The sequence below is a fragment of the Lacerta agilis genome, chromosome 1, assembly GCF_009819535.1.
Source record: "Lacerta agilis isolate rLacAgi1 chromosome 1, rLacAgi1.pri, whole genome shotgun sequence".
Taxonomy (NCBI): Eukaryota; Metazoa; Chordata; class Lepidosauria; order Squamata; family Lacertidae; genus Lacerta; species Lacerta agilis.
Window position 1 is genome coordinate 127,610,807 of NC_046312.1, and position 20,730 is coordinate 127,631,536.

The 20,730-nt window shown below is 42.4% G+C and overlaps 1 protein-coding gene across 2 annotated transcripts; it reads right to left on the bottom strand.

Moving 5' to 3' along the window:
• Nucleotides 1–273: 273 nt before the first annotated feature.
• ACADL (acyl-CoA dehydrogenase long chain) lies at nt 274–20,042 on the bottom strand. 2 transcript variants are annotated; one of them, XM_033170787.1, is made up of 11 exons: nt 19,934–20,042; nt 16,563–16,724; nt 15,158–15,295; nt 13,577–13,741; nt 11,458–11,524; nt 9,411–9,575; nt 8,593–8,694; nt 7,072–7,185; nt 5,772–5,899; nt 2,248–2,334; nt 274–999 (listed from the first exon to the last, which is right to left on the bottom strand). In XM_033170787.1, the coding sequence occupies exons 1-11, from the start codon at nt 20,008–20,010 to the stop codon at nt 906–908; spliced, it is 1,299 nt and encodes a 432-aa protein (XP_033026678.1). In that variant the 5' UTR covers nt 20,011–20,042; the 3' UTR covers nt 274–905. The 2 variants fall into 2 exon arrangements, with proteins under 2 accessions (XP_033026678.1, XP_033026688.1); XM_033170797.1 differs by lacking the exon at nt 19,934–20,042 and adding an exon at nt 18,085–18,105.
• Between the last annotated feature and the right edge of the window lie 688 nt (nt 20,043–20,730).

A 20,730-nucleotide genomic window follows, 5' to 3' on the forward strand; every position in this document is an offset into this window, starting at 1 on the left:
CTAACATGAGTTTGGCCAAACTGCGAGAGGCAGTGAAGGATAGGTGTGCCTGGCGTGCTCTGGTCCATGGAGTCACGAAGAGTCGGACATGACTGAACAACAAACAACAACCAGGTCTCTGAAGTTATTTAAGCACCATTGGCACATTTAATAGGTGTCATGTTGCACACCCAGTGTGTCACATCCTGCAGTGCAGTTTGGAGCACCTCAGGTACCATGACACTTTCAAGCTGTTGACTCAAAAGATATCAAATATATTACTGGACTATGATATTACTATTATTTAAGTTTTTTCTTTTACTGTTATATACAAAATACAGTTACATGTTGGAAGGCACTTTAGGCTGCATACAAATGTCACTCTTTGTGCAATCATCTGTTAACATTAGAAGATTAACTGCCCACCTGTTGTCTTCTCTGCTTATAGAGAAGCATATCCAGTCAGATCATTAGAAGAGGTATACTTTTTTTTTTTTGGACAGAAATGGGCCTACATTTATTTTCAAAGAGCTTTACAGTTTCTACAGTAGATATTTTTCACATCATCCTTCAACATATGTTCTATTTAGGACAGAAAAGAACTGAATTAGGTTTTAAATAATTCAGCTTTAAATGACATCATAAATTTTGTTCTTGTAGTCCAAACAGTTGTAACAGTTTTTTAGTTTTTTTTTGCATTTGGGGAGTTATATCATAAGAGAAATAAATCATTAACAGTTATTCTAAGTTAAACATTGGAGATCAACAAAAACATTTTTATTGTTAATGTCTAAACAGGCTTTTGCTGCTGTTTCTTCTTCAATTAGACCCATACTGTCATGTCTCCTTATTTTTATTTTTGGCACAATGTAATTCCTTGTCAGCAGAAATGGGATCTGGAACTATCCATTAGTATAGATAGATGCCTATTTGTCGATCACAATATCTCTAGCAATGAGCTCTTTCATTATTTCATTAGTACCACCGTAGATTGGCTGAACACGAGAATCTACAAAAGATCTAGAGAAAAATGTCAATGAGTAGATTGCTAAACATATTAGTACTTCTAAATAGAAACGTGTGTCATCAGGGACACAAACTTGGATCCTGGGAGAAAACTGCTCTTAATCTTCAAGTGTGCATTGCTTAAATTAGTTTTTACAGAGCAATTGTTTCATCAGAGTCATCCCTCACTATGCTAAGCTTTGGGGAGATTTTTGTTTTTATTCTGTTTATTTGTTTATAAAGATAAATATTTAAAAAGTAACAACAAGGAGAAAGTAAGATACAAAGCTAATTGTCATATTGATGATTACAATAGCACACTGTCTAACATTTATATTCTTGTTAATAATAACCATTTTTTATTTATTTTCCAGATGCTTCAGTCATTTCAAAAGAAGTTCTGGTCTGTCCATAAAAGACCATGTGTGTTTAGAGGTTTCAAATAAAGTTCTTTGCAAGCAATGGTGTGTGTGTGTATAGAGTAGTTTTCTGTCTATAAGACACCCCCATGTATAAGACACCCCATGTATATTTTTGCGGCAACAACCAATCACCAGTCCACTCTCAGCACTATCTGTGTATAAGACGTCCCCAATTTTTGACATTTTTTAGGAAAAAAGCCTAGTCTTATACACGGAAAAATACAGCTTCTTAGGAATAAAATGATGGGACCTTAAATGCTTGAAAAGACAACAGGACATAATTTTGACCATAAACACAAATAATATGTCTCAAAGCACCCCAAAGGTTGGGTGAAGAGCCACACATTACTTAACTGTGATCTTAGTACCCTTCCTTGCTGCAGCTTGTGAGGTCCAAACTGGCCCACTGTCATCCTTAAATCATATTAATAATGATGCTGAAGCATCTGCATGGCAGCACTGTCATGACAGTTTCTCATCTGAAGAGAAACTGGTTAGCGATTCAGCTCAAGCACCAGTCTCAGTTTCTCTAGACCTATTGATTATAATGTTCTGCAACTCCTCTTCTTCACAACCAATAGACACAATGAAGAAACTGCCTTAATCCTGTTTAAAGGTGAATTTTCAGGTTTCAGCCGGTCACTGGACACAGAGGGGGCACAGGGGCTCAGTTAAAATTCCCGTGTCAACATTTTGTACTTAAAAGAATACAAACATCGTTTCACAGCTTTGTAGACTTAACTGGATAAGTGAAAGACCGCTGAAACATCTCTCTTTATGGGTGACCAGCTTTTCCCAAACAAGAGGCATGCCTGTGAGGATAAAAAGTAGTCATACTTACTTTGCAATTGGATACTCCCACATATATCCCCATCCTCCATGGAGTTGCACGCACTGAGTAGCCACATTGTTTTGGAGATCAGAAGCCCTTAAAAAGAGAGAAAAGTCTGTTTCCAAAGCAGTTGAGCTTAGCTCTCCTCTTAAATAAGTTGCACCACCGTGATCTTTTAATAAATAATAACCACCATTTTGAAACTGCTTGCATGGTGCTCAAAATAATGTACTGGCTGTAGAAAAGGTTTCAAATGCAGGTTGGTGCAACATTTAGAGAGGAATTCGATGCAGCACAAGGAGATCACTCTGCCAGGGAACAATATCCCCCCCCCCTCAATCCTGTTCTGGGGGTTCTCCAGACCCTCCCAAGCTAATCTGGAAGGAGAGGTGGGGGGGGGGCACAAAGGGAGAGGACAGGGGAAAGCCATATTACACTAGCACAAGACCTTGAATTGGCTTCCAGTAGTGGGAAACCCCTAGTTGAATCCAGCCCTCTACAACTCAGCAACAGCTTGGTTTTATGTAATGCTTTCTTTAGTGATAAAAGCACTACCTAGGCAACACAGTTTAATTGGTCCTTTTCCCCCCAGTGCTGAGTTTTCCATTCCAGTTTAGAATGTGCACGCACACTCTAGGATCTTTTCCCATGCAGCAGTAAAAAGAGAACAGCTCTATCTGAATACAGCCAGTCATACTCAGTAACGATACCAAGAAACCGCTTTGTTTAAGGAAACTAAGAGGAGTTTTATTTGGGGTAAGATATGGGTGCCACGGGCTGCAGTATTCACAAAGCGGTTATGACTATAGTTAATCATTCTGCGCAGACAAAAGGACAATGGTGATTTCCTTTTCTTAGAGGCTACGTAAAATTACTCTCTTATCAGGCATTTATACCCAAATTTCTTTTCCATTACTGGAATTACCCCATCTGGACTCTGTTATTTGTGTGTGTTTCTCTTTCTATAGTTTCCACAAGAGAAAAATCAGTATAGCCTCACAAAAATGTTTTCTGTCCTTCTAATCTAGCATCTGATTTCTTTCAACCATGTAGTTAATTCAATCTGGCATCAGTACAAAGCATTACCTTAGATGTTTTTACTTGTCTAACTCTGTCTGGTAAAACATAAGTTAATATGTAACAGCAATAACAACCCAGCGGCTTTTTCTGGCTAATGAAAAATGGAACTCTAAAAGAGGCAGCCCAGGTCAGGATTTGTTATAACATGGCAAGTGTTATAGTGACCCTGAAGAGTCAGAGAGATTTGGGGAAATGCTTGGTGTCAAATACCGAGTCTACGTTTATGCAGCATGCTATATGGAACTACTTATTTGATAAACCTTCAGCCATTTTGTAATAAGATCGTGTTATGGTTTCCAAAAGCCTTTCAGCTCAGCAATTAAGCATTCTTATGGAAGCCAGACTTCTAATACCGTGGTCTCTTCAAGCTGCATTTTGCCAAGAGCAATTTAGAAGCTGAGGTCAAGATGACTTGACTACCTCAAAAGAGGAGGGAGAGAAAAGGGAGAAAAGGAAATACAAGATCATCCTGAATGGATCAGCTGACAATCTTTATTCAGTTCAAGGGCTGCAAGTAGCCAACGCTGCTTTAAAACCAACCCAGCATACCCAGTTTCCAAATCTAAGGAACCCAGTAATTTCCAGTAACAGATGCCAGAGTCTTTTATTAAAGGGGCCTCACCCATTTGTACTGCATTCTAGTCATGCAGCCAGATTCTTTCCTACTTTCTAATTGCCTTTCCAGACTAGTTCATAGCCGATAAAACACAGTGTTCTTCATTTGGTATATAGACCTCACCTCGCTCATGGTATCGTATTATTTTGAGGAGAAGGCATTTTTCTCATCTAGAGGCATCATCTGTGCTTCTGCAAGTGCTGCATGGGGGGTGTGACCGTGACTAGTATTCTTAGTGACAAGCAATCAAGGAACAACCCTCTGTCACATTCTTCTTTTTTCTTACCATTTTAATTCTCTCTCTGCTGCCATTGTGACGACCCCCCTACATCCTGAAATAGTCCCAACAGTGCCTCCTGATGCCTGGTATTTGACACCCACTGTGGTGAATACTGAATAGGCAGATATATTGCATTTTTAATTTCCCGGTGCACATTTTCGCGTTAATCCCTTTTTCGCAAAAGCTAACTGGTTTGCAGTGGAAATCTAGAATTATCAAGGAAGTGGAACCAACCACTAAATGAAATTCTGGTCTGCTGCCTAGACCCCTTACATCAAAGGCAGGGCCTCTCCTGCCATCGGTCTCGCAAAACAATGCCCCTCCATTAAGACTGCAGCTTTTGTTGGTCTCCAATTTCCAAAAAAATATGACAGGCTTGATCTAAATCAGGAACCTAAAGATGTTCTCATTCTCTTTCAGAACTTCTTTCTCACAAGGAACACTGTATTGGCCAGGCAAGAAGGTATAACCAGCAAAGTTAGATTACTGATTTTATTTGCAAGCCTGTGTGGTGATAGTTGCCTTCCCTTTGCCTCTCATCAAACATTCTTTAAATACTTGGGCATTTAAATTCACTGCTTTAAAATGTATTTCTCATTAACAATTTTCCCTGTGTGCTGGAGGCTGTTAAGCTACTCCCTTGTGTCCCAATGATATTTCACAGGGTTTTGTTCTGTGTTCCCTTAGCTGTAGGAAAGTAAATCTCAAGCTCCTTACTGTTTATATTTCTAGAGCTTGGCTTAAGCAGAGAAGTCCTTGTCAGTTGGGCTCAGACACCCTCCCAAAGAGCCTAGAGGAGCCTTTGCTGGCAGAAGTCCAAAATGTCTGATAGAGTTTGAAGGGGCCCAAAGGGCAATCTAGTCCAACCCCAGGCTGGCAAAGGCTAATTTAGAGGGGGGGTTCACATTTCGTTTGTGGTGGCAGCCTATTTGTTTACATACAGCCTATGTATTTGTTGTTACTGTTAACTTTCTTGCGCTTAGTGTTGAATGGCCCCATGTGGAGCATTCATCCAGACCTAAATAGTTGCACAAGTGCAAGGATTAGCATTAGCACAATGGGCTTCCCCCACCTCTCCTCCCCGGTGGGACTCAAAAATCTGTTCCAGAGGGCTAGAGGGGAACTCAGAAAATTTTTACACGGCGCGGACGTTCTGTGGTGCAAGGGGAAATCCCTGTGCTGATTGTGTGATCTGCGTCATGCTATGTCGAACACAACTCCTGTTCTACTTAAGAAGTAGCAGCTCTACTCTTTCTCCTTGCACTTTCCTAACCATGGAACTTTTCCTTCCATTTAAAAAAAATCAATCCTGCTGTTCAAAATGAGCCCTGGGGTATGCACCCCGCTTCTCATATGCACAAGAGTTTGTGCACAGAAGTAGCAAAATTAAACTGAAGGAAGGATCATGGAGACAATTGTCACCCCCAGGAAATTCTTTGCACCCCTGTAAGAAAGGCCTCCCCCAGCCTGTCAACCATGTGAGGTTACGTTCAATGTAACTGTTCATAAGATGGAGGTGTTATATGGAAAGTTAGATAACTTGTTTAACACACATACCAGTACTTGGCCATTGAAGCGGTGGCAGAATCCAGCCGTTTCACCGAGTGGAGCTGGAGACAGCTATCCAGAAACGTGCGACCTACACATGTTTCCGTTTTCAGTTCTGCGAGCTTGTGCTGCACAGTCTTCCAATTCAAGAAAGAAAGTGAAGAGTTTGTTTACCCGGGAGTAAGATCCATTAGAACTGAGCAGCACTGAAAATTAAGAGGGCTATTTGAAACAGAAGATCGGGTCAGGCACCATCATGTACCTCTCCTATATTTTATGTGGGTTAATGATCCATAGGCAATGCGGCAGAGGTGGCAGGTTCAATTCTGCTCTCCCACTGCATAGAATGCACCACCCACAAAGTTCAAAACTATTCTTAAAATGTACATTACACTGTGTACTCTGGGAAACATTTGCAAAGGTAAGCCACTGTAGCACCAGGAAGACCTGTGGAGGTGCTCCAAGGAAGCACAGATATAGGTGTGCTACGTGGAAGGTGCCTGGAAAAAAAGGAAATGAGACTATACAGGAAAAGCTTCTGGTGAGAAGTGGATACCTATCAGTATTTCTCAAACTTGGGTCTCCAACTGTTTTTGGACTACAACTCCCATCATCCCTTTACTAGCAGGACCAGTGGTCAGGGATGATGGCAGTTGTAGTCCAACAACAGCTGGAGACCCAAGTTTGAGAAACACCGCTTGGTAGAGGGAACAGAACCAGTATAAAGACAGAAGGCAGGGTGAGGTAGGGGAGAAAAGGCAATAAATTATATGAGGTTGAACCCAGATTTTGTTTGAAATTGCTAGAAAGGAAAGTATTCATTTTACCTGGAAGGGTACTGTTTTCTCAGGGTATATCAGGTTTGTCATGCTGTACTGTATCCAGGAACAATTCTATGGATTTCTCTAAAATTTACGCTTGTAAAAATTAAGTTCTTGAGGGAAAAAATGGTAAACTGACTCGTGCACATGCTGCTAAACTATGTTATTAGTGTGATGTGCAAATACAGCCATAGGGTGGAATTCAATGTCTCGCTGCGGTGAACATTCCACCAGCGCAAGCCTTGCAGTTTGTCAGATGTCACTGTCTCCCCCTTACCCTGTGTACCATCCTGGAGGTTCTCCCAGCCACCCTAGAGTCAAATCTGGGGCCAAGGAGAGGGGGGAAAGTCTGACTGCACATTAGGTGAATCAAACCGGTAGTCTGAAGTGTAGTGTACTGGAAGAGCTTGTCAGAGTAATATATGCTTTATGGGGTTCAGACATTTATTATGACTTTACAGGACAAAGAAACATGCCCAAATGCTTACCTGCAAATGTGCAATTGTTTTTCCAAAAGCTTTTCTTTGTTTAACATAGTTTCTTGTCTCTTCAAACATGAATTCACAACTGGCAATTGCCATATCAGCAATCAACAACCTTTCCTTAAGAGATGGAGGGAGAAAACATTCTCACATGTGCTCATTACCACAGAAAAGCTATTCGTACGCACAGTCCTATCCCCTGCCCTTTCATCACAAGCTAAATTAGTCTTCCCAGTCTTTAAAAGTGACGTTGACCAGAATTAAGCTGCTAATATTTTCCAACATTCTTCAAAATCCCCACACGGTTCAACTTGGATATAAAAATTTTAGTCCCAGATCCAAATTGCTAGACATGTGTCTAGAATAGCAGTGTGTAGCGTAGAAACACAGTGGAGGGGGGGGGGCGGGTAGAGATTGCCACTTTTCATCCATGCGCCTGAGATCCTGTCTACACAGGGGACCTACGTACATGCACCTTATGTATGTACATTCTTAACACACGATAGGAGTTTGTGGGGTGCCACACATCCTAAATTCCTCAGGTTGTGTGTGTGTGTGTGTAAACACCATAAATCATATATTGTAAAGACAGCACAGTCTTTTCTATGCACAGTCTTGTCCAAAGGGAAACAGACTCCATGTAAAATGCACCTGCAACCCCTGGAATCTCGCACCACTCTTGGAGTTTGGGATGGCACATAACAACAATGCATCCTGAGAAAATTTGGATGTGGAATATGTACATGAAGGAACATATGCAGAAGCTCTGTTCAAATTACGAGAATCGGGGCAATATGTTAAAGATAAGTAAAAAGGTATCAGTTTTACACTCCTAAGAAGTAGCAGTTGCCAAGACATTGCCCCATTTGCTTCTACATAGTTACATCCTTTTTTCAGACATTGTGAGATATCGGGATGATGTGATGTTCAGCGGGTGATATGTCACGATACTGAAAACCAGATATGACCCAACCCTACCCCAGACAGTAAGCAGAACACTGAATGCCTCATCTTGTCTTGCTACTTGCGCCAGCCAGAGTAGAAGGTGGATGGGACGGGATTTTTTCTCATTTTTCGCTGTGCCAGCACCAGAATGGTACAGCTGAAGATGGAGTCACTAATGTTAAAACAACGGTTATCCATTGTGCTGTGATCAAATGCATCTGCAACAGATCTACTCAATATGGCATCTGAATTTGAAATCAAATTGTCCATCCACATTCATTTTAATATTAAACCGGCATGGCCAAAACCAGTTACATTATCAAACCATTCCTTAGGAAGCTGTGATCTCTTAAATGAACACACAGGTCTGTAACCCAGTAGAAAGAAGATCACACATCAGTTTCAAATGCAGTATTTCCAACATGAAGCAGCAAAAAACCCACACTGAGATCGGCAGGTGGTGGCTGCTGAAATCCTGTGTCGGAGATCAAATGTCACACCATGCAATCTGTCACTGGCAGTTTGCTGCAATGAACAAGTCATGCCTTTGTGTGCCTCAGTGCGGTTTTATGTCTCCCCTACCTGAGGAAGCTCTGCCATTAGATAATAGAAGCCTTTGTTCTCCTGTCCAAGCAAGGCCCCGGCAGGCAGGCGGACATCTTCAAAAAACAGCTCTGCCGTGTCCTAATTTAAAAAAAAATAAAATCACACAGAAAATTTGCTACCACCATTTTGCAAATCTGCTTCTTGTTCCTTAATACAGTCCTTCCCTTCATACACACGGGCTCAGAAGGCAAACTGCTGGTGAAAGTTATAGCTCACCACATCCATTTTCTAAGGACCAAATGTGGTGTAGCAGCAGTAGCTATGTTTGTCTCAAATGTCTGACCCACCGCCAACACTTGGTGAACCATGGGGTGTGCCTAATACTTAACATCATGCACGGGGGACAGGAGACAAATCTTACCCCTCCATCAACCCAGGTACTGTACTTTTCTCAGATGGGCTCACTTCCATTACTGGAACAGGTCTGGGGCAGGACATATATACATACACAGAGCAGGAGTTTGGGCAACTGACCTTGGGGAACTGGGGCAGTGGAAGTTAAGCTGTCTTCACCAATGCACCACTTTTGATGCTAAGATCAGGTTCCTGCCCCACAGCTCACTTTGTGTGAAAGGGGCAGACACATGAGATGCCAAAGGTGACTGCACAAGAAGCTTCTGGGTAGAGGGCTCCTTTGCATGATGTGTGGTCCTGCACCCACCTTTCAATTCTGCTGTGTATTTTAGTCCTAAATAATACACTTCTTAATTGGTGTAGAATATTTATGTCATTCCTCAAGCTGCATTCACCACAGGCAATCATCAGAGTGGTTTCTCAGGACTCCCGCGACTCACCTGTGCTTTAAGTCCTATTTTCTCAAGTTTACGCCCTTTGATGAATCCTTTCATTCCTTCTTCTACCAGAAAGAGGCTAATGCCATGAGCAGGGGAACGGGCCTCGCGGTTTGTAACGGCCACGACAATTACTACATCACTCATCCAACCATTAGTAATGAACACCTGCAATACAGTAAAGTGGGATAAAGTAGCTACATACTATTGTTATGACTTCCTTTGTCTTGGAGACAGGGTCTCTGTTAAGGAACTCCAAAGCAGCTGAAGCCATTTACAATGCAGCAGTAATTAGCAATGAACATTCACATGGAGGAGAGGGGAACCCATCACAACAATGCTACCATAGAGCCAACCATTCCAGATTTTTCTCTGAGCAAACCATTGCTTCTTTGTTTTATCTTGCAGCTTTCATGCTAATTGTCTAGTTTAATCAAGATCACTTTGAATTCTTGTTCAGAGGACTGGATACAGAAGAGACCCAAAGGTAATCAAATGGCACCATCTGCCTTAAGGCAGGACCCTTGACAGTTATCCCACTGCCTAGTGATCCCCATCACAAGGAGTAAGGCAGGTGGAAAAAAGAGGTAGGTAGCCGTGTTGGTCTGCCATAGTCAAAACAAAATAAAAAATAATAAAAAAATCCTTCCAGTAGCACCTTAGAGACCAACTAAGTTTGTTCTTGGTATGAGCTTTCGTGTGCATGCACACTTCTTCAGATACACAAGTGCATGCACACGAAAGCTCATACCAAGAACAAACTTAGTTGGTCTCTAAGGTGCTACTGGAAGGAATTTTTGTTGTTGTTGTTGGAAAAAAAAGGCTCACAATTCTTCTAATGCAGCTCAAGCTCTTAAAAAAAGAAGCAAGCAGCAAACCGAACATTAGCATAAGGTAAACTTATAATCCAGTAAGCACACTTAACCAGGGCAGACTTCTCAAACCTAGTGCCCTCCAGATGTTTTGGACTTCAAGCCCCAGCCTGCAAAGCCATATTGCTTGGGGGTGATGGAGACTGTGGTCCAAAATATCTAGAGAGCACCAGTTGGGGAAGGCTGCACTAAGCAGTAAAGCCCCGTGGAGGACAATGAGACTTAATTCTGACCAAGCGGAGATGTTGGGATTGTGCTGAAAATCAATCATGCCACAGAAGCCAGCAGAACATTTTGCTGTAAATAATTTCAGCATGTCAAAAGAGCCGTAAACAAGTGAAAGCAATGGGGGAAATTAACAGTGTCCTCCTCTCTTTTCTCAAACAATTGCAATAAATGCTGTTACATCCTAAAAAAAAACCCTGCAACTTTGTGTGGCATTGTAATGACTGATGAAAATGTTTTGTATCTTGGCCTCCCTCCAATTTGCCCAGGGTCCTGCACGTGGGGTTATCTATTCTATCTAGGAGGTAGGCTGAGAGTTGGCATTCCCCCTCCTCCTCCTCCTCCTCCTCCTCCCTGCCCCAAACTATTATCAGAGAAGAAGAGAAGCAGTTCCAACTAAAGTGTCTAATAACACAACAACAACAACCTGGCTGCATGCAGTTGGCATCCAGCATGGCATTTTCCTTGAACCCTGAACAATACACTCACCGAGAAAGGAAACACTTTCTCTTTTCTCTTTTGCATTGATGTAGTCAAGTTTTTATTTGCCTCCTTGGTCCCCTCAGGCAGTTTCATACCAGGGAAGCCAATCTACTGCCAACTCTTTTGAACTGTGAAATATTTGCACATTGGTTACCCTGTGCAGGCCAACTATGTCAGAACACGAAAAGGCCAAATTCTTCAGATGGTCTTTATATCTTCCCCAGATAAAAGAAGTACAGAAGAGCACCTGCTAGGCTGATTGAGTTTTGAAGCTGCCAGCGAAAGTAGCCACATTACTCTGGCAGCATGAATTCTCGTAAAGAAACATAACGGGAAGTAGCTTGGGACTGCTTCTTTGGCAAAAGGTACAGTGGCGAGACCACCGTGGCCAGTTTAGAAGCCATTATCTCAAAGGGCTGTAGGATGAAGCCTATACCGAATGCAGAATAACTTATCCTTCCTGTACATACCTTACTGCCATTTAGAATCCAGTCACTTCCATCCTTTTTTGCGTATGTTCGCACACCCTGCAAATCACTAACAATAAAACAGTTCTTAATAGTACAGAGGAAAAGGCACAATATTTATTTTTAAATAACCCCAGCATAGATAGATTCGCACACCAGGGAATCTATTATATCAGGCACGTCCAACAGGTAGATCGCGATCTACCGGTAGATCACTGGCTCCCCTCAAAGAAGCCCAAAAAAATTGGCTCCCCTAAAAAAAGCTCAAAGTTTTTGCCCTGCACCCCCCCCCCCAAAATGGGGCTTTCCTCCTCCCTAAAAATAAAAAAGCTCAACAACTTTGACCTGAACCCCCAAAAAGGGGGTAGATCACTGCCAGTCTTTAACTCTGTGAGTAGATCGCAGTCGCTTGGAAGTTGGCCACCCCTGTATTATATATAAAAGCAAGTTCCCCGAATAGTCACACAAAAAACAAAAACAAAGAAAAAAGAACCCCAAGCAGAATCCAGAAGAGAGTTAGGCATATGTGGGAGCAAATTCAGTGTTAACAAGGGATATGAAAAAATAGGTCCTATTCTAATGGTGATCCATTGCCATTTACTCCTATGGGGCAGGGGGGAGTTTAGCACTGCCCTTATGAACAGGGCTGCAATAAGGGCAAAATCTGCCCTCCATAAGGAGGTCCCACTGTGCTCAATGCGGCTTACTCCCAAGTAAGCAGGTAAGCATGCACAGGATTGCACAGTAAGGGAACAATTCTTTTTTTTTTTTTTTTGTCTAAAACATTTATTCAAAGGTTTGTCCACTGCCATAACATCACAGAATGTGCAATTCTAAGGTCTCAGCCAGGAGCAGTGGGACAGAATAGCAGAATCAAAAGCCTCGCCAGGTCTTGCCAGCCAGGGCAGAATGTGGGAAGGAGCACTTTCTCTCTTTTTTTCCTGCTCCAGTAGTTGGCTGGCACAGATGGGCCCCTATCCAAGTTATGGACCCTTTAGGATCCTTCTCCACCTTCATAATGCCCTGTTTCAGAGCCGTATCAGGAACACTACTGGTAATAGCATTCAGTTAGCCATGGGGACCTCTCCAGCAGCAGCAAGAGCCCACCGACAGCAGAGGCAGGAAGAGGTAAGCAGACAGGGACATCTGCTACACCCTAACCTCCTCCAGCAGCCAGGCTCCGGGGGTTTGCCACAATAATTTTTTAAAAAGCGTATCTAAAAAGGAAAACGGGGTAACAAGAAAAATCAGAGTCAAGCATACATTAACTCTTAATTTTCATGCAGAGTATTTGCATCCAACGTTACTTCAGCGGTGAGTGCTTTGCTTCTTTTTTCATCCAGTCCTTGAATAACAGCTTCCTGTTTATTCTGCCTCCTGCACTTGGAATCGTGTGCATATACTTTCTTAAAATAAAAAAAATTCCTTCCAGTAGCACCTTAGAGACCAACTAAGTTTGTTCTTGGTATGAGCTCTCATGTGCATGCACACTTCTTCAGATACACTGAAACGGAAGTCACCAGACCCTTAAATATAGTGAGGGAGTGGGGAGGGGTATTACTCAGAAGGGTGGTGGAAATGGGTGATCAGCTGATAGGTGTGGAAAACCTGTTGACGACTCTTAACGACTGCAATATGGTCTTAAAGGGAAAGGCAAGGGGTGAGAAATATAATTTCTTGTAACAGTAGCAATGCTTTGCATTTATAGTGTTCACAGTTCCTTCTGTCTACACATGCAGAGATACTAAAGAACAACCTTGTAAGGTACTTAAGCATTGTTTTTTATACAAGGAGCAGAGGCCAACAGATTGTGATTTGCCAGTGGACTCTTAGTGAATTTGTGGCAGAGGAGAAATTAAAACTGGTTCCTTGAGTGGCTGGGAAGACCCAGCCAGATGGGCGGGGTACAAATAATAAATTTATTATTATTATTATTATTATTATTATTATTATTATTATTATTATTATAGTTCAGCAAAGTTAGAGGAATTTGCTCTGACAAACTGGTCCGCCAATTTTACCTTATACAGGAAGGCAAAAGTATTTGAAATCTTACAGAGCACACACATTTAATGGGACTTACTTTTTACAACAATTAATTTTTTGTAATTTCTTGGCTCACCTCCCAGCACCAGGCTCTGTCATAGCTATTGCACCAATACATTTGCCGGCTGCCATTTCTGGAATGAACTTCTTAATCTGCTCTTTTGAACCATAATTTGCTATATACGGCATGACAATATCAGAGTGAAGGCTGAATCCTGGGCCTGTGCAGTTAACATACATTCTGAAAAAGAAAAAAAGAAGTCAAGAGATGCTCAAAGCACTGATTTTTAGGTTGAATTTTAAATACACTATCGAAACACAGAGAAACCTAATTATCAATTATTTTTGTAATTCCACTGTTTTTGGTATCTAAAGTTTTTGATACTTTGGGGAAGTAATGAAGCTAGGGACTGGATTTACTTGTTCGAAATTATTCCTTAAAGATAAGTTAAATCACACAGTAGTCCCACATCCTGGCCTTTCCTTTTTTAAAGGAAAAAGAGAAAGAGAAAGACCATAATCTAGGACTCGGCTATACAGCTGCAGATAAAATGTTTACAGTGTGTTGTAAAGTGCATTATACAAATGTGGCACTAGATGGCGATGGTGAGCTATGGCATATTCAATATATTTTTTTCAAAACTTTTTTTTTTAAACTTTCACAGCTTTTTTTATGTATCTAGATTCCACCCTAGCCCTACTGAAGGCATGGCATTTTGACACAAATACAGATAACTGGAATCAAGTGCCGTAGGGGTTTCTGAACTGTACCACTGCAGTCTGGAGATCATGATCAAATGGAAAGTAGCATGTCAGGGTCAAGGATTATAGCCTAGCCTTCTTTGCAATGTGCAAATTTTCTATGGGAAAGGATATACTGATACGGGGGACATTCAAGTACTGATAGTCTGGGGAGCAATTCAGCCGAGATGCCGATTTAACATCTCAGCAAGAGCTGACAGTAACATACATAAAATTACCATCTAATAATAATAATAACAATAATAATAACCAGATTCACAGCAGAGTCTACCATTCAGCATCAAATCAATGCCCTGCACAATAAGATCAAGCAGTCTACAACTCAACATGAGATCACTTTTTAGTCGTTGTCAAATATGAACCCAACAGTGGCAATGGTATCTCAGGAGGGATAGAATCCCTTATCCCAAGTCACCACCACACATAGAGCTCTGAGGAACACACAGAAGGACAATGACCATTCCTGCAGATCTTAATACGTGGGCAGGCTTATATACAGAGAAGCTTTCCTTCAGGTATCTAGGCCCCAAGTTGTTCAGGGCTTTATACATTTTCAGAAGAATTAGCAATACCCTAAAATGCTGCTGTCACATAGCTGTCAACTTTTCCCTTTTCTTGCGAGGAATCCTATTCGGAATAAGGGAATTTCCCTTAAAGAGGGAAAAGTTGACAGCTATGTGCTATCAGGGTGCACGAGGGAGGGGAACCCAACACATAGCTGTCAACCCTCCCTGCTGTTTCCCAATGCTATAATAAGGGAATTTCCCGCAAAAAAAGGGAAAGGTTGACAGCTATGCCCAAAACAGTGTTTCCAAAAGATATGGCCATAGGAAATCAAGAGCAAAAAAGATACTTGACATTGAAATAATTATTTCACGGTGCATTTGCTACTTACTGCTCTTCCCAAACGACTGCTGCGGAGAAAAGATCCCCTCCAATGCCACCATGTTCTTCTGATATATTGACACCCAGCAAGCCCTGCTGTCCAGCTTTTTCCCAGAGCTCTCTGCTTACCTGCCCAGCTTTCTCCCACCTGCAAATAAAACAAGATTTGAGTGGAGTTCTGTGGGATTCTTTTTTACAGTGTGCCAGGAAGGCGGGCGGCAAAACTGAGGAACTGCTCTATAAAAATGCACTGCCTGAAATCAAAGACATTTAGAAGCAAACCAACACACAATACCAAGAGTTGAGGGTTGCTTATACGTGTCTGTACGCGCGCATGCTCATTCATGTGCACACTCACACCTGCTGATTCAGAGATGCAAGGTTTAAGCACCGGGGGTGGGTGGGTGTGCGGTTGGATTTGTTCTCCTCCCCCCAATGGAGCTACTGCAACCAAATTAAAATACCGGTAAATAAAGGAGGCCCCTGTCTTGGTCCTGCCACCCTCACAGTCACACTTGGTGGGGAAGCGGGAGAGGGCCTTCTCGGTGGCTTCACCCAGACTTTGGAAGTCCCTCCATAGAGAAGATAGACTGGCTCCCTCCTTGTTGTCCTTCCGCCAGCAGGTGAAGACTTCCTTGTTCTCAAAAGCCAGTTCCCAAAAGCTGAAAATACAGGCTTTTGGGAACTGACTGCAGTTGGTGCTATGGTGCTGTTATTGCAATTATTGGTATGGTTTCAATAGTTATTATATACATATATAGTTTTAATTTTATCCATGCTTAATGGTTTTTTAATTATTGTTTTTTTCTATATTTTAAGCAGTTCTTGTTTTTATCTGTAGGCTGCCTTGAGTCCCATTAGGGGGGAAAAGGCAAGGTATAATAATATTAATACTAGTAACAACAACAACAACAACAACAACAACAACAACAACAACAACACTCAGAAATAAGTCCTGTTAATTTCAGTGGGGCAAACTATCAGAAAAGTAGGTACAGGGTTGCAGCCTTTGTTAACCTGCTGCATTACATTATTAAACCAAGGGCCAAACTATATTTATGTTCAATGCATGAATGCAGAACAAGGGCAGGGCATGATTTTTAGGCACAGAGAGACCTGATCAGGACTACAGTGTGTGTGGTTTTGTTCTGCAATGCTTTTATCCCATGCCACTGTTCCAGCAAAAATACCCCAAGTCCTGCAAAGTTGCTAAACACCGTAGGATGGAAACTTCCATTGGGCACAAGTATAATCTCTTCTCCTAGAAGAATCTTTTCTCCTAGAAGAACCGATGCGTAATTTAACATTGCTTCTAACAGGAGGTGGCGGGTGGGGGGGGGGAGGAGAATGAAACGAACTCCGGTTAACAAACACCACCGCAGGCAAGACCACAAGATTTACAATGTTTAACTTACTCTCCATGATATGGAAGCACAGCTTCCCGGAAGAACTTTCTTACACTTTCCCTGAAGATGTCATGATCCGATGAGAAGATCCTCCGAGTTCCTATGTCCATTAAGGTTTTAGCAGAGGAGGTTTCAAGGCGTGCCGATTCATGATTTTCTGTTTGAATATATCTTTAAAAATAAAATTAAATAAGAGGACCTGTAGGAAAAAGATCACATTTATCCTGATAATTATTATTTATTTATTTTTAAGCAAAACACTAGTCACAATCAAACTACTTCTGGAAGAATGTGGGCAAAACTGGGAGTTACAAGAACACAGTTTCCATAGAAAATCTATTTATTTGTTGCATTAATATCCTACCCTTTTCTCCACGGAGCTCAATGTGGTTTACATAGCTCTCCCGCTCCTCATTTAATCATCTGTGGGGTTCAGCTATGATTCAGACTCTTCTGATTCAGAGTTTAAACTGATAAAGGCTTGGTATTCCCCCACAGAACTATTTCAGTTCCCTGATCTTACGGGAAACTTAATATTATTCACATTCATGCTCACTTGCAAAAAACAGGACAGAGCAATTTAATGATTCTGATGTGTTGCAAAAGATTCAGCCACCATCCCTAAATTATATGAAAAAAGGATGAAATAATAACTAAAATATTCAGTGCAACACTGAGATGAAGAGGAAAAAGCTGGCAGCTGGTGACATCCTCTGGATTGGTTGTCACATTTATTGGCTGGATTTAAATATATTACTCTTCTGCCATTCTGCCCAATGCAATTTACAATTTTAAAACACCTGGAGGGACAGATCCTGAAGCTGAGGCTCCAATACTTTGAGAAGAGAAGACTCCCTGGAAAAGACCCTGATGTTGGGAAAGATGGAGGGGACAAGGAGAAGGGGATGACACAGGACGAGATGGTTGGACAGTGTTCTCGAAGCTACCAACATGAGTTTGGCCAAACTGCGGGAGGCAGCGGAAGACAGGAGTGCCTGGCATGCTCTGTTCCATGGGGTCACGAAGAGTCGGACACGACTGAACAACTAAACAACAACAACACAACACCAAATGTAGTCTGGTAAGAGTCCTCTCAGGCGAACTGGGAGCTGACAGCATGTGTGCTCCCTAACCATAGCTAGAAGCAATTTCTCCTTTGCACCACAGCTAATGGATTCACACTGGCTGCCAATCTGCTACTGGGTGAAGTTTAAGCTTTTACTGCTCGAGTACAAAACTCCTCAACAGCCAAGGGCCTGAGGTCACCTTCAGCCTGCTTGAACTCTCAGGTCAAATGAGGCCCTCTTGTGGCCTTTTCAGGCTTGCATTGTTTGCTATTGTTCTCATTGGTTTTATCAATGTGTTTCAATCTATTTTTCTTGTTTCAACCTCGTATTTTGTTTGCACTTCTTTTCTTCATTTTTGTGCACCGCTACAATTTTTTTTTGAATGGTGGACGGTTGGTAAATTCTAGAAATAAATAAAGCATGATCTTTTCTGCACTTTTGGATATTAGTGGATCCTCCCCTACCTCTTCCACTCATACTTTCCCCTTTGCCAGGACTCTCCAAACCATTCATAGCACATGGGTAGGTAAACTAAGGCCCGGGGGCCAGATCCGGCCCAATCACCTTCTAAATCCAGCCCGCGGAATCAGCGTGTTTTTACATGAGTAGAATGTGTGCTTTTATTTATTTGTGGGTTATTTGTAGGGCATCGGAATTCGTTCTTTTTTCTTTTTTTCAAAATATAGTCCGGCCCCCCACAAGGTCTGAGGGACAGCAGACTGGCCTCTTGCTGAAAAAGCTAGCTTGAATCAAACTCTCTCTGGATATGCACTTTGTAGACCAGCTAACAATTTCCTGGTGTGAAAGATGCACTGACTGGTTGGTCAACAGTATATGAGAGAGAGAGAGAGAGAACTTTAAATATTTTAATGAACACAATTTTTTTTATATAAAAAAAATCCTTTCTGTAGCACCTTAGAGACCAACTGTTTGTTATTGGTATGACAGGCAGACGGCCAGGGGGAAGAAAGAAGTAATTTTCTATTTTTAAACAACCAAGATGACTGCCCCTTGCCATCCCCATTAATAAATCATCTCTTGTTCCTTGTAGATAAAGAGAGCAAAGGTATCTTCCAACACCAGCCTTGTCATGTCACAGCAACTATCTAAGCAGCACAACACGGGCAGGAATTGGGTCAGAGTTCACAGCTGGTTTTTCCAGTCTTACAGGAGTTCTGGATTGGAAATAAGGATACATGCCACTTGCATTTTAATTCCTATGGCAATTTATTCCTCTTCTAATTATGGGGCAATTGACAATCACAATCAAACTTCAATTACTCCTCATCTGCACCAGTTGCACCCCCCTCCAGCAACTAACAATTCCTCCTTTTTTGAGGCTGGGTTTGCATGCTATCAACAGATGTGCAGCAGGCAGAAATTAAACAGGTGAAGTGTTCACCATTCACAATTTTTCCTCTAAAGGACATCAGAAAACTTTATCAAAAATTTGTTTGTCTATCACTTTCAATGTACAGAACCTAGCACACTGATTTATATCTTTTAAGATTCTGCAGATTTTGGCTGTAAACTAGGGCCCCACAAACACTATTCAAGTTGGGCCCTAGAGTTTCAAATTGGGCTCCACTGGCTGGCCCTGAGTCTCATAGTTGCTGGGCCCGGGTTGCCCTGCCCTCGCATAAAGTCTAGGGCTTGCAATTTTGGGAGAGGGGAGACTGCCCACTGGGGGGTGGGCGGGCTGGGGAGGCCTCCTAGATTTAGAGGCCCTAGGATTCAGCCTACTTATAAAAAGGTAAAGGTTAAGGACCCCTGGCAGTTAAGTCCAGTCGCAGATGACTCTGGGGTTGCAGCGCTCATCTCGCTTTACAGGCAAAAGGAATAAATCCGGCAATGCTTGCAATTCGTTCTGGGGATATCTACCCATTACAGCCAAGTGGCAGCCGTCTTTAATAAGGGCATAAACAGGCACAGATCTATTTTTATTTCCAAATAATTTTAAATTTTCAAGGTTTCTTTCTTCTTCTCCGGAAGTACTGAGAGGGAGAGGGGGAGAGAGAAAGGACTTCAGCAGAAGATCTCCTTAATGGGGAGTGTTTCTGTTTCTGTTTTTGAAGACTCGCTATCTCAAAACTGCCAGGCGCGCACCGAGGATCTGGGGACCGGCGGAGGGCACTTTCTGGGACTGACTTATGTGGGATACTTGCACCCTACTTTTCCTGCCGGTGAAAGGCGCTCTCCGTCCCCTGCTAGTACCTTCTTCTCAGGCCTAAAACTGCAGTGCCCAGGACGCTTCTAGCTCTGCCCGCTCCTCCAGCCTTCAATGCAGCACCTGCCCAGAAACGAAGCGCTCACCTGGCAGGCGCCCTGCCGCCTTGGAGAAAGGAGAGCAGGCGCGCTGCTCTGCCCACCAGCAGCCTCGACGTAGCCATGTTGCCTCTCAGCTTCCTCTCCAGCGCTTCCTCACATCAAGCCAGCTAGCGGAGCCCTCCGGTGGACAGAAAAGCGTGCTGCAGCCCATTACGTGGAGGATAATTTAATTACAGAGCTCGGGGGGGGGGGGGAGAAGAGGATCATTCCACAAGGAAGGCATGCTAGGAAATTGTCTGCTTTTGCAGTAGAATTGCAGAGTTTTGGGGGGGGTCCCCAGGGTCATCTAGCCCAACCCCCTGCAATGCAGGAATCTCAAATGAAGCATCCATTACAGGTGGCCATCCAACCTCTGCTCAGGAATCTCCACTGTTAGCAGTAGTGGTATTTATTAAATTTGTAGTTCACAGCAGAAAAATACAAAACGAGAATACAAAGCATATAATAAATCAAACACAAGCCGACACACGCTCCCACAAACGCGTTTTAAAAGCTGTAGAATGTTAAATCAGCTCAGTTGAAGAGAAATGCTTTCACATGGCTCCTAAATATATGTAATGAAAGCACCAAGCAAACCTCCCCAGGGTTGCAGGCAGTGCGCATCCCGCAGACGAAAGCTTCCGTGGCAAGCGGCTATCCAACCTCTGCTTACAATCATAGAATTGTAAAGTTGGGAGGGGTCCCGAGGGTCATCTAGTCCAACCCCCTGCAATGCAAGAATCTCAAAGCATAAATGGCATATGTTATTTTAAAAAGCCTTCTTGCAGCATACTAAAATATAC

What these genes read in the sequence shown, in the direction of transcription:
- ACADL (XM_033170787.1), bottom strand. Translation starts at nt 20,010, where the DNA reads ATGGCTACGTCGAGGCTGCTGGTGGGCAGAGCAGCGCGCCTGCTCTCC. An exon ending in GCAGTCGTTTGGGAAGAGCA is followed by an intron (nt 13,742 to 15,157) that starts GTAAGTAGCAAA and finishes TTTCTTTTTCAG; the next exon opens with AATGTATGTTAACTGCACAG. An exon ending in GCTTCAATGGCCAAGTACTG is followed by an intron (nt 2,335 to 5,771) that starts GTATGTGTGTTA and finishes TCTCTTTTTAAG; the next exon opens with GGCTTCTGATCTCCAAAACA.